General features: G+C 43.1%; 1 protein-coding gene across 3 annotated transcripts in view; it reads right to left on the bottom strand.

Moving 5' to 3' along the window:
• The window catches only part of LOC110532379 (E3 ubiquitin-protein ligase MIB2), a 78,788-nt gene that overhangs the window by 11,984 nt on the left and 53,134 nt on the right, over nucleotides 1-13,670 (bottom strand). For all 3 annotated transcript variants that reach the window (XM_021616232.2, XM_021616231.2, XM_021616233.2), the window contains 5 exons: nucleotides 13,360-13,522; nucleotides 12,459-12,592; nucleotides 12,204-12,352; nucleotides 11,659-11,815; nucleotides 7,576-7,730 (listed from right to left, as the gene is read on the bottom strand). In XM_021616232.2, the coding sequence (XP_021471907.1) occupies nucleotides 7,576-7,730; nucleotides 11,659-11,815; nucleotides 12,204-12,352; nucleotides 12,459-12,592; nucleotides 13,360-13,522 (758 nt within the window). The remainder of the gene's footprint in view (nucleotides 1-7,575; nucleotides 7,731-11,658; nucleotides 11,816-12,203; nucleotides 12,353-12,458; nucleotides 12,593-13,359; nucleotides 13,523-13,670) is intronic.

Here is a 13,670-nt window from a genome sequence, read left to right as displayed (position 1 = left end):
CCAGTCATTGGCAGCAGAGAACTGAAAGGAAAGGCGGGCAAAGAGGTGCTACGAGTGGGTGTTGTTATCGTGACCAGTGAGCTGAGATGAGGCGGAGCTTTACCTAGATGACCTGGTGCCAGTGGGTCTGGCATCGACAGGTCGCATTGGTGGGTGGTATAAGGGGCTTTGGTGACAAAACAGATGGCACTGTGATAGACTGCATCGGGTTTGGTGAGTAGAGTTTGAGGCTATTTTGTAAATGACATAGGGCCTGGGCATGCTCCTGATGACGTGGCGGATGGTCTCCTGAGGGATCTCCTCCCAGACCTGGATTAAAGCATCCACCAACTCCTGGACGGTCTGTGGTGCAACGTGGCGTTGGTGGATTGAGCGAGACATGATGTCAAGATGTGCTCAATTGGATTCAGGTCTGGGGAACGGGCGGGCCAGTCCATAGCATCAATGGCTTCCTCTTGCAGGAACTGCTGACACAGGGCCAACCGCACCAGCATATGGTCTCACAAGGGGTCTGAGGATCTCATCTCGGTACCTAATGGCAGTCAGGCTACCTCTGGCGAGCACATAGAGGGCTGTGCGACCCTCCAAAGAAATGCCACCCCACACCATGACTGACCCACCGCCAAACCGGTCATGCTGGAGGATGTTGCAGGCAGCAGAACGTTCTCCACGGCGTCTCCAGACTGTCACGTCTGTCACGTGCTCAGTGTGAACCTGCTTTCATCTGTGAAGAGCACAGGGCGCCAGTGGCGAATTTGCCAATCTTGGTGTTCTCTGGCAAATGGCAAACGTCCTGCACGGTGTTGGGCTGTAAGCACAACCCCCACCTGTGGACGTCGGGCCCTCATACCACCCTCATGGAGTCTGTTTCTGACCGTTTGAGCAGACACATGCACATTTGTGGCCTGCTGGAGGTCATTTTGCAGGGCTCTGGCAGTGCTACTCCTTGCACAAAGGTGGAGGTAGCGGTCCTGCTGCTGGGTTGTTGCCCTCCTACGGCCTCCTCCACGTCTCCTGATGTACTGGCCTGTCTCCTGGTAGCGCCTCCATGCTCTGGACACTACGCTGACAGACACAGCAAACCTTCTTACCACAGCTTGCATTGATGTGCCATCCTGGATGAGCTGCACTACTTGAGCCACTTGTGTGGGTTATAGACTCCGTCTATAATATATAGAAAACACTCTGAAGTTTCTAAAACTGTTTGAATTATGTCTGTGAGTATAACAGAACTCATAGGGCAGGCAAATTTCCAAACAGGAAGTGGAAATTCTGGGGCTGGTTGAATTTCAAGTCCTCGCCTATTCACATCCAAACAAGATATGGATATGTTTGCACTTCCTACGCCTTCCACTAGATGTCAACAGTCAGTAGAACGTGGAATGAAGCCTCTAGTGTGATGTATGACCGGATGGGAGGGGATTGAGTCAGTGGTCTGTCAGAATGCCAGTTCCTGGTTGCGCACATTACTGTTGATATCGCCTGCGTTCCATGACTCTGTAGACAAAAACGAATGCTCCGGTTGGAACGTTATTGGATATATATGAAAATAACATCCTGAAGATTGATTCTCTACTTAGTTTGACCAGTTTATTCGACCTGGAATATAACTTTTTAAAGTTTTTGTCTGAGTTCGCCTGGACCAGCACCAGCTTTTGGACCTGTGAACTAACCGTGCTAACAAAAGCAGCTAATTGGACACTAGTAATGGACATTATGGAACAAAACAACAATTTATCGTGGAACTAGGACTCCTTGCACTGCATTCTGATGAAAGATCATCAAAGGTAAGGGAATATTTATGATGTAGTTTCGTATATGTGTTGACTCCAACGTGGAGGAGAAATATATTTACGTCTTAGCGCCGTTTTAGATTATTGCATGGTATGCTTTTTCGTAACGTTTTTAAAAAATCCGTCACAGCGGTTGCATTAAGAACCAGTGTATCTTTAATTATATGTAAAAGATGTAACTTTCGTCAAAGTTTATGATGAGTATTTATGTTATCTGGCATAGCTCTCTGTAATTACTCCGGATATTTTGGAGGCATTTCTGAACATGGCGTCAATGTAAACCGAGATTTGTGGATATAAATATGCATATTATCGAACAAAACATAAATGTATTGTGTAACATGATGTCATATGAGTGTCATCTGATGAAGATTATCAAAGGTTAGTGATTAATTTTACCTCTAATTCTGCTTTTGTGACTATCTTTGGCTGAGAAAAATGGCTTTTTTTTTTTTATTTGGTGGTGATCTAACATAAATATATGTTGTGTTTTCGCTGTAAAACATTTTTAAAATCGGACATGATGGGTAGATTAACAAGATGTTTATCTTTAATTTGCTGTATTGGACTTGTTAACGTGCGAAAGTTAAATATTTAAAAAATATATTTTTGAATTCCACGCGCGGCCTTTTCCGCGGAATGTTGGGGGGGGGGGGGGTCCGTTAGCGGAACGTGTCCTAGACAGGTTTTAACATAGTGCTGTATATCATTTGGGCAGAATAAATGCCATTTGGACATGGTTCAACTTCCTATGATCATACATGGCAAATGGACATAACATCCTGATTTGGCCCGTTCAATACTTTCATATTGCATTTGGACATTTCTTATGGAATTTGGCAATGGTTTACTGACTTTTGACTTCCTATGATATCATATAGCAAATGGACAAAACATCCTGATTTGGCACTTTTCAATACTTTCATATTGCATTTGGACATTTCTTATGGCATTTGGCAATGGTTCACTGACTTAACTTCGACTTTTGACTAACTATGAAATCATATTGCAAATGGACAAAACATTTGCCTTATGGACAAGTAAAAAAAAAAAATACAATAAAATGACAAAAGTATGTTCATACAATTGACAAAAAAATCAAAAGAATTTTGAAAAACGGTACAGAAAGCACTTTTTTAGGGGGGTGATAATTTTTAGATTTTTTTTTTCATATTTTCAGAATTTTACCCTTGGGTCTTGACTTGATGTGCATTTGCAATATGAAAATTTACCGTGGAGCGCGCTCGCCATCTATTGGATTTTTGCTGTGTGACACTTGGCATTTGCAATATGACATTTGCAATAAGTTTTGAATGAAATTGAGTGGTATTGTACATCGTGTATATGTTTTGTACGTTGCCAATAAGTTCCCATTCATTTTTTTCCATTTCAGGGAAAAAAAATTCCCTTACCTTTTGTCAAGATCGCTTTCTGAGTCAAAATGCAGGTCAGATTTTTTTTTTTTTAAATATGACTAAAAAACATAAGCCTATGCAACATTTAACCAATTAAAAACAGTTCTGTAGCAATGAGGTTTGTGCAGTAGGCAATACTGTAGGCCCAATAAAGTATCACTCTATATTGGCTATGCTTGAATTGCCCAGCCAATGTTCTTCTCAGACCATTTAGAAATTATATTTAAAATGTAGGTATATGATTACACAGGTAATAGATCATTTGTTTTATTACTTGTGAGGCACAGCTAAGTGAGCCTTTCTTTTACTGGACTGATGGTCAGTCTAAGGGGAGGGAGGTAGCAGTGGTGAGGCTGCATCTCACCCGACTCGCCGTCCTTTCGCTCTCCCTCCTTCCGCTGAGAAAAGGGGACACAGTCTTTCAGTGCATTGTTACTCAGAGAAAGTTAAATATTCCTCAATATAAAAAAGACACAAGCCACTAATAATAACAATGCAAGTTTATCAGAACACTTTGTTATACTCAATTGCAGCTGCAGTGCTGGTTGTAGCGTGAGTGGCGTTAGGGAGAATGCACATTTTATGGCTTATAAAAGTGTTGACAGTGATCAATAGCAACTTAAACATGAACTTACTCTTAAAATCAGAAGCTCTTTGCTATATTCGTTGAGTTTCTCTAGCCATTGTTTTAAAAGTTTTGTAATCTCAGTATCAACTTTGCTGTGCGTTCCAGACTTATTTTTATAGACTATGGCTCGACATGGTGATCTGTGCTATCTGGCCTGTAGGTTCACTGGATTTGCTCTCTGGGCCTGCCGGGTAGGCGGAGTTCTACCTTCAGACACATGAAAGGGTTCAAAATGGGAAAAAGTGCACCTACTGCCAACCGCACATAACAAATAAAAAAAATAAGAATGCAAGTCTTTTGTCTTTTTTACAGAAATGTTTGATGATGGACTAGGAATGTCTTGGAAATCAACCAGTCGATCGCTATTGACCGGTTAGTGACATATTGTTTTAGAGGCTCAATAATCAAGACACTAATTTCACCAAAGTGGCACCAATCTCATCATGAGCTGCTACTGATATCTTTAATTTACCAAGTACCTACACCACCTTCATTACATCAGGTGGATCAAATTGAAGCAGAGAAGGGTAATGTCCCTTAATCCAAGAGATTTTTTGACAGAGGAACCCACATTCACAAAAATGTATTCAATTCACAGGAGATAACATCAGGATCACTATAGGTCTTATTTCCAACAATAAATTGACATGGGATAGCTGTAGAAGCCTTTTTCTTATTCAACAGGTGATTGATGATTTTCCAAGTTGACTTTACATTTGTGAAGAGTCTTGGAATTTGCTAATAAAATACACTGCTCAAAAAAATAAAGGGAACACTTAAACAACACAATGTAACTCCAAGTCAATCACACTTCTGTGAAATCAAACTGTCCACTTAGGAAGCAACACTGATTGACAATACATTTCACATGCTGTTGTGCAAATAGAATAGACAACATGTGGAAATTATAGGCAATTAGCAAGACACCCCCAATAAAGGAGGGGTTCTGCAGTTTGTGACCACAGACCACTTCAGTTCCTATGCTTCCTGGCTGATGTTTTGGTCACTTTTGAATGCTGGCGGTGCTTTCACTCTAGTGGTAGCATGAGACGGAGTCTACAACCCACACAAGTAGCTCAGGTAGTGCAGCTCATCCAGGATGGCACATCAATGCGTGCTGTGGCAAGAAGGTTTGCTGTGTCTGTCAGCCTAGTGTCCAGAGCATGGAGGCGCTACCAGGAGACAGGCCAGTACATCAGGAGATGTGGAGGAGGCCGTAGGAGGGCAACAACCCAGCAGCAGGACCGCTACCTCCACCTTTGTGCAAGGAGGAGCAGGAGGAGCACTGCCAGAGCCCTGCAAAATGACCTCCAGCAGGCCACAAATGTGCATGTGTCTGCTCAAACGGTCAGAAACAGACTCCATGAGGGTGGAATGAGGGCCCGACGTCCACAGGTGGGGGTTGTGCTTACAGCCCAACACCGTGCAAGACGTTTGCCATTTGCCAGAGAACACCAAGCTTGGCAAATTCGCCACTGGTGCCCTGTGCTCTTCACAGATGAAAGCAGGTTCACACTGAGCACATGTGACAGACATGACAGAGTCTGGAGACGCCGTGGAGAACGTTCTGCTGCCTGCAACATCCTCCAGCATGACCGGTTTGGCTGTGGGTCAGTCATGGTGTGGGGTGGAATTTCTTTGGGGGGCCGCACAGCCCTCCATGTGCTCGCCAGAGGTAGCCTGACTGCCATTAGGTACCGAGATAAGATCCTCAGACCCCTTGTGAGACCATATGCTGGTGTGGTTGGCCCTGGGTTCCTCCTAATGCAAGACAATGCTAGATCTCATGTGGCTGGAGTGTGTCAGCAGTTCCTGCAAGAGGAAGCCATTGATGCTATGGACTGGCCCGCCCGTTCCCCAGACCTGAATCCAATTGAGCACATCTGGGACATCATGTCTCGCTCCATCCACCAACGACACGTTGCACCACAGACTGTCCAGGAGTTGGCGGATGCTTTAGTTCAGGTCTGGGAGGAGATCCCTCAGGAGACCATCCACCATCTCATCAGGAGGTCATACATGTGTCATACAGGCACGTGGAGGCCACACACACTACTGAGCGTCATTTTGACTTGTTTTAAGGACATTACATCAAAGTTGGATCAGTCTGTAGTGTGGTTTTCCACTTTAATTTTGAGTGTGACTACAAATCCAGACCTCCATGGGTTGATAAATTTGATTTCCATTGATAATTTTTGTGTGATTTTGTTGTCAGCACATTCAACTATGTAAAGAAAAAAGTATTTAATAAGAATATTTCATTCATTCAGATCTAGGATGTGTTATTTTAGTGTTCCCTTTATTTTTTTGAGCAGTATATGTATATATGTATACACACACACACACACAAGTTCTCTACATGCACAGTGAAGCTCAGCTTATCATCAACCCACACACCCAAAACTTTAACTTGCACCATAGTAAACTTTAACTTGTTCTATAGTATCTCCAGCCAATGTAGCAATGACATGATTTGTAACATGCCTGGCATTTGAAAATACAATGCATTTTGTTTTACCCGAATTTAAAATTGGCTTTAAATCATACAGATTCTGTTTTGAAAAGTGTCATGGAATGTAGGCCTACATTGAACACCACACATTGTCCGCTACTGTAGGCTGAACGATAGCTGTTCTATTTCCATGTTAAAATGTTATGGGATGAATTTTCTCCATTGTTTTTGATGGTAGGCCACTCAGGTAGGCCTACATTATGATCAAATAGCCACAGTAGTCTACTTGACCTGTTAAAACTTAAAATCGGGTACAGCCTCAGTGTTTACAGTAAACGTGCGCTGGAAGTTGCACAGAATTTTCACAATGTTCAAGTTTGCGCTGAGCAGATGTAAAATTTGCATAGCAATGAAAAAAACATTGGTAGTGAGTACGGCCCAGTACATCACTGGTAGCTACCACCTATATATGTATAACTTTGAGCTGGATTGTCTGTCTTTTCAATTTTCGTTTGCGCCCGTTAGCATATCCAGCTAGCAGGCTCCATGGAAATGTGCAATTACTTGTACTAAGTTTGCTAGCATTCTGGTAATAGAAGCCAAATGGGCTTTTTTGTGGTTGCGTTTTTTAGCGCCCCTTGTGTACTAAACCGGTAAGACCGTAAATCCTAGTAAGACGGTATGACATTTAAATTATTTACTACTACTTTACTCACTTTTTCTCCCCAATTCTGTGATATCTAATTAATAGTTAGGATCGTCTCATCGCTGCAACTCTCATACAGACTCTGGAGAGGCGAATGTCGAGAGCCATGCGTCCTCCGAAACACAACCCTGCCAAGCCGCACTGCCTCTTGACACACTGCTCTCTTAACCCGGAAGCTAGCCGCACCAATGTGTCGGAGGATACACTGTCCAACTGACGACCATGGTCAGCTTGCAGGCGCCCAACCGCCACAAGGAATCGCTAGAGCACAACGAGACAAGGAAGTCCCGGGAGGCCAAACCCTCCCCTAACCCGGACGACGCTGGGCCAATTGCGCGCTGCCCCATGGGTCTCCCGGTCACGGCCGGGTATGGATCGAACCCGGGGCTGTAGTGACGCCTCACCAATGCGATTCAATGCCTTAGACAGGTACTCCACTCGGAAGCTCTACAATATGAAAATCTGGTTACCGCACAACCCTAGTAGTGAAGTACTCACAGCTTGTTTCCTTTGAGGGCTGCATGGTATAATGTAGTGTGTATGGGGTAGTGTGTAGTGTACAGTAGTAGTGTAGGACTCACAGCTTGTTGCCTTTGAGGGCTGCGTGGTGCAGGAGGTTGAAGCCGCGGTGGTTCTGCTGGGTGAAGTCTATGTTGGGCACCACAACCAGGATCTCAATGATGTTACGGAAGTCTTTGGCGATGGCGTCGTGCAGAGGTGTGTCTCCGTACGAGTCCTTGTAGGAGAGGAGGAGAAAGAAGTTAGCCAGGTAATAAATGATCTGTGGTCAGTTTATAGTTGTAGCGCCTAATAGAGAGGGTTAGCATTTGGGTAGGGAGAGCTGATCCTAAATCTGTACTAACAGCTGTCCTAGAGGGATGTGAGACCTTGAGGCCTTCTATTTGATCATAGTTCTACAGCAACGTTTTTATATCATGAATGAACTACAGGGTTGGGCGGCATCCAGATTTTCATACCGTTTCTATACCATACCGGGGAATAAGTTATTACCGGATGAGTTATTAAATTATTACCGGATGTGCACATGGTGCTCTATTTTTCTTTAAAAGACCAACATTTGTTAAAGAATGGTTAAAGGGGTCTGAACACTTTCCGAAGGCACAGTGCATTCGGAAAGTATTCAGACCTTGACTTTCACATTTTGTTAGGTTACAGCCTTATTCTAAAATTGATTCAATAGTTTTTTCCACCTCAATCTACACACAACAGCCCATAATGACAAAGCAAAAACAGGTTTTTAGAAATGTTGGAATTTATTTAAAAAATTACAAAACTGAAATATCACATGTACATACAGTTGAAGTCGGAAGTTTACATACACGTTAGCCAAATACATTTAAAATCAGTTTCACAATTCCTGACATTTAATCCTAGTAAAAATTCCCGGTCTTAGGTCAGTTAGTATCACCACTTTATTTTAAGAACGTGAAATGTCAGAATAATAGTAGAGATAATTATTTATTTAATATTTTATTCATTTCATCACATTCCCAGTGGGTCAGAAGTTTAAATACACTCAATTAGTATTTGGTAGCATGGCCTTTAAATTGGGTCAAATGTTTCAGGTAGCCTTCCACAAGCTTCCCACAATAAGTTGGCGGAATTTTGTCCCACTCCTCCTGACACAGCTGGTGTAACTGAGTCACGTTTGTAGGCCTCCTTGCTCGCACACGCCTTTTCAGTTCTGCCCACAAAATGTCTATTTTCTATTTTGCCACAACTTTGGAAGTATGCTTGGGGTCATTGTCCATTTGGAAGAACCATTTGTGACCAAGCTTTAACTTCCTGACTGATGTTTTGAGATGTTTCTTCAATATATCCACATAATTTTCCTCCCTCATGATGCCATCAATTTAGCGAAGTGCACTAGTCCCTCACGCAGCAAAGCACCCCCACAACATGATGCTGCCACCCCCGTGCTTCAAGGTTGGGATGGTGTTCTTTGGCTTGCAAGCATCCCCCTTTTTCCTCCAAACATAACAATGGTCATTATGGCCAAACAGTTCTATTTTTGTTTCATCAGACCAAAGGACATTTCTCCCCATGTGCAGTTGCAAACCGTAGTTTTGGAGCAGTGGCTTCTTCCTTGCTGAGTGGCCTTTCAGGTTATGTCGATATCGAGCTCGTTTTACTGTGGATATAGACACTTTTGTACCTGTTTCCTACAGCATCTTCACAAGGTCCTTTGCTGTTGTTCTGGTATTGATTTGCACCTTTCGCACCAAAGTAAGTTAATCTCTAGGGGACAGAATGTGTCTCCTTCCTGAGCAGTGTGAAGGCTGCGTGGTCCCATGGTGTTTATACTTGCGTACTATTGTTTGTACAGATGAATGTGGTACCTTCAGCCGTTTGGAAATTGCTCCCAAGGATGAACCAGACTAATGGTCTAAATTTAGCTAATTTCTTTAGATTTTCCCATGATGTCAAGCAAAGAGGCACTGAGTTTGAAGGTAGGCCTTGAAATACATCCACAGGTACACCTCCAATTGACTCAAAGCCATGACATTTTCTGGAATTTCCCAAGCTGTTTAAAGGCACAGTCCACTTAGTGCATGTAAACTTCTGACCCACTGGAATTGTGATACAGTGCATTATAAATAAAATAATCTGTCTGTAAACAATTGTTGGAAAAATTACTTGTTTCATGCACAAAGTAGCTGACCTAACCGATTTGCCAAAACTATAGTTTGTTAACAAGAAATTTGTGGAGTGGTTGAAAAACGAGTTTTCATGACTCCAACCTGTGTGTATGTAAACTTCCGACTTCAACTGCAAATATATTTCCAAAAGAAAATATGGGGTGATGGAAATTATGCAGACAATTACATTGATGGAAGCCACACTATCTGCAAGCTGTTAGCGAGGGAAGTTGTTGCATTTTGAGGCTTAAAATCAAAGCAAAGAGGTTGCATGTGTGGAATTGCAGTATGTATTTAGTTTGAGAATTTAGAGGTGAGCTAGAAACTTTTGATAGGATGGCTTCGTCTGGACAAACAAAAAAAACAGTTGCTTAGCAACCGGATAACAACCTGTTCCGTGGAGAGAGAAAAAAAGTGAAAGTTCCAATATTTGGATAATCGTTGTGGTTGGAAGATAGCTGTGAGGATTATCGAATCAGGATCAACTCTGTTCACTTCGAGCTCATTAGTGGAGCTCGCCAGCTTGCAGTCCTAAAACCCGGAAATTATTTACCTCTGGTTCATTCAGCGATCCAAAGTTTTGGGATAAATGCCGAAAATCAGTCTGAGGTTAACACAGACTTAGTAGATCTTAAACATTTGGATCTATGAGATAATATCATTCAGTTAACATGGCCTTTATTAATTATGTAGCCTTTGTGCTATTTTTATTTTAAAAATGATTCAAAATTCACAAAAAGTGACGATGAAAATGATCTCATAGAACAAAACGTATAAGATTTCCTAAGCCTGTGTTTACCACAGACCTTATTTTTGGCATTTCTTGAAAACTCCTACAAAAACACCATTCATTGGCTTTATCCAACTAACCATGAAATTAGTGTCAACAAAAAGACACCACTACTATCTCTATATGATACAATGTTCATATTTGAAGATGGCAGAAAGGCCAGTCTCTTTGGCAATGAAAAGGTCTTGCAAGGAATGGAATGTTAGCTAAAGAGACTGGCACGCAGGCTAGAATGTCTCTGCTTTAACCAAGAAGCTTGATCTTGATATCTAGCCACTTGGCTAGCAAGTTAGCAAACCAAATGCAAAGCTGGAGCTGGATACAATTTATTTGATACATCTTAGATTTGTTATAGTTATACTTAACGTATAAGTAGTGGAGTAGCATGCACCCCCGCAGCCCTGGGGTACCCCCCCAAAAATATATAAATATTTTTTTTTAAATCATTCCGTCGATATAAACGGTATATCGCCCAAGCCTACTCTGAGTACTCATGTATAGCAATGCTGCTCTTTTATGTTACAGTACAGCTCAGATACACACATTAACAAAAATAAAAATAAATATTTAACCTTTATTGAACTAGGCAAGTCAGTTAAGAACAAATTCTTATTTACAATGACGGCCTAGGAATAGTGGGTTAACTGCTTTGTTCAGGGGCAGAAAAACAGATTTTTAACTTGTCAGCTCAGGGATTCGATCTAGCAACCTTTCGGTTATTGGCTCAACGCTCTAACCACTAGCCTACCTGCCACCCCAACATACACAAAAACTTCAAGCAACCATTCCACTCCAGCTGAACACGCACATTGCTTGAGCAGAAAAATGAATAGTAAGTTATTAGTAAGTTATAGTAAGTTATTAGTCCCCCAAATGGGACATTATATTGCACTAGCCAATACATACATCAATAAATACACAGTAAAAGCACAAAGAATATAAAAAACAAAGTGTTAAAATGCTTCAAAAGAAAAGGATCTGCGGAAACATTCTGTTTTGTTCCTAGTTAAAATAAATATGTCTGCCATTACAGTCTATGCGGTTTAGTTTCTTGAGAGACTTGTGAGTGTGTGTTTGCGCATGCATGTGTGTGTTTTGTATGTACGGGCGGTGAGCATGACAGAAGAAAGCATGAACCAAAGTATTGAATTCAAATAAGGAATATGATGGCATTCCTGACGCAGATAATGTAGTTGTTATTAGTGGGTACTGACCTGTAGGTTGATGTCGGCTGAGTGTTCCGACAGCACACGCACCACATCGGTGAAGCCCTTGTTGACGGCTATGTGCAGCGCTGTGCACATGGAGTTGTTCAGCAGGTTCACCTTGGCCCCTTTGCTCAGCAATAGCCGTGCAATCTCCGCCTGGTTCCTGCACACACACACAATGAGCAACAAAATGTATATCCCTAACCACAATCATTTTCCTATCAATTTAGGGTACTCATTTACATATTCATTACTCAATGCATTTTCATATATTTGTTGTGTTGTTTTAATTGACTCATTCTGATAACAAATGTATGTTTGTAATCACTTATTTTGTGGGGGGCATGGTGAGGGATTATGGACAACAGTAATGCCCCTGTGTGATTGACTGTTTGTGTGTGTAGTGATTTTCACCCCAAATCCAATTAAATCCAGAGACCAACCACCCCCATAACCTGTTTTCTAACAATGTGAATACAGGGTACTTAAGACTGGCAACCTTGTGTGTGTGTGTGTGTGTGTGTGTGTGTGTGTGTGTGTATTCCTCTCACCCGAAGGCCGTGTAGTGCAGGGCGGTGTCTCCGTCCTCGTCCTTCACTTCAATGGAGCTGTTGGCTTGCAGCAGAGCCAGGACCACCTCCATGTGGCCCTGGTGGGCTGCCACCTGCAGCGCCGTCTTGCCCTGGTTCTTTATATCCACCTGGAGAGATGTCACACACACAATCAATCACATTAAGAGATGTCTTACACACAATCGCATTAAGAGATGACAGACATATAGTCTGCGGTGCCGAGAGTGAACGCACCTTGTCAGGGTATTTCTGCACAAGCTCTCGGACTTTGTTGGCACTGCCATGCGCCGCCTCGATGACCAGCCGGCTGGGGTTGTCCTGATCTGTAGACTGAGACAGCAGCTTCTCCAGGACTGAAATGACTGTGTCTGGAGAGAGAGATAAAGAGGGGGGGAAAGGGAAAGTGAAAAAATATCATGTGGATGAATAAAGAGCAAGGGAAGGAGAAAGAAGAAAAATAGAAGAAAGAGAGACATGTTAGTGATGGATTCCAGAGCATGGAGAACATGCATAGTAGGTGCTGTGCTACCCTCCAGGCCCCTCTAAACCCAGAGGGCATACACAGTTACCAAGAGTTACCAAGTCAAAGCACAACCATTGGAATGAGTCAAAATGTCCCTGTGTACCCTAACCCAGCATTACGAGCCTCTCGTATCCACTCTCTTCCACCATGATGTATATGACGGACACAGAAAAGGGGGTGATTGAGCCAGAGTACCCAAGACTAGTAGAACCACACATACACACATGAGGAGCAGTCGAGGCACATATGCTGATGAGGCCTCTGGAGCTTGCCTCCAACATGAAGGGGCATGAAAGAGAGAAAAACCAGACATTTCAGAGACATGCAAATTACGTGCAAATGAAACCCGTTCGTCATGCATATGGAGACAGTGACAAGGAGAAACAGCGATATGAGGGGCCGTATATGCAACAGACAGCCACTGTCACAGCCCTTGGTCAGTAGTGCATGCATAGCTTGCAGCAAGAGTGCTGGAAGAAGAGGGAGGGGGTCCATAGGGATTCAGGGAAAGTGATAAGGAAATGGAAGGAGAGATAAAAAGCAAAACTCGTTGGATGACTGTTGGATAAGAGGCCCCCTTCCTCCTGTTTGCGAGGTCTCAGTAGTCCTTACTTCCGGATACGTTGGGGTTCTCCACCGTCATGAGGTTGGCGTCCACCTCCACGGATTGGGCAGAGAGGCACGCCGGGTTAAAGGTCCACGTCTGGCCGTTGAAGGCCACGCGCAGGTCCCCGTCGGCGTACACCTTCAGCACCTTGCCCACCTGCCCCAGGGCCTGATGGGAGAGGAGAGGGTGTAGAAAACAAAAGGAGGAAGATGGGTGGGGGGCAGAGGAGAGAGAGGGAGATAAGGAAGGAGAGTGAAAAGACAGTGACACTGACAGTGTTAGGACACCAGATAGGTAGGTAGGACTATGGACTCTG

The sequence above is a fragment of the Oncorhynchus mykiss genome, chromosome 9 (genome assembly GCF_013265735.2).
Source record: "Oncorhynchus mykiss isolate Arlee chromosome 9, USDA_OmykA_1.1, whole genome shotgun sequence".
NCBI classification, from domain to species: domain Eukaryota; kingdom Metazoa; phylum Chordata; class Actinopteri; order Salmoniformes; family Salmonidae; genus Oncorhynchus; species Oncorhynchus mykiss.
Note: the sequence above shows the minus strand (reverse complement) of the source record. Positions and strands in the feature narration are given on the sequence as shown.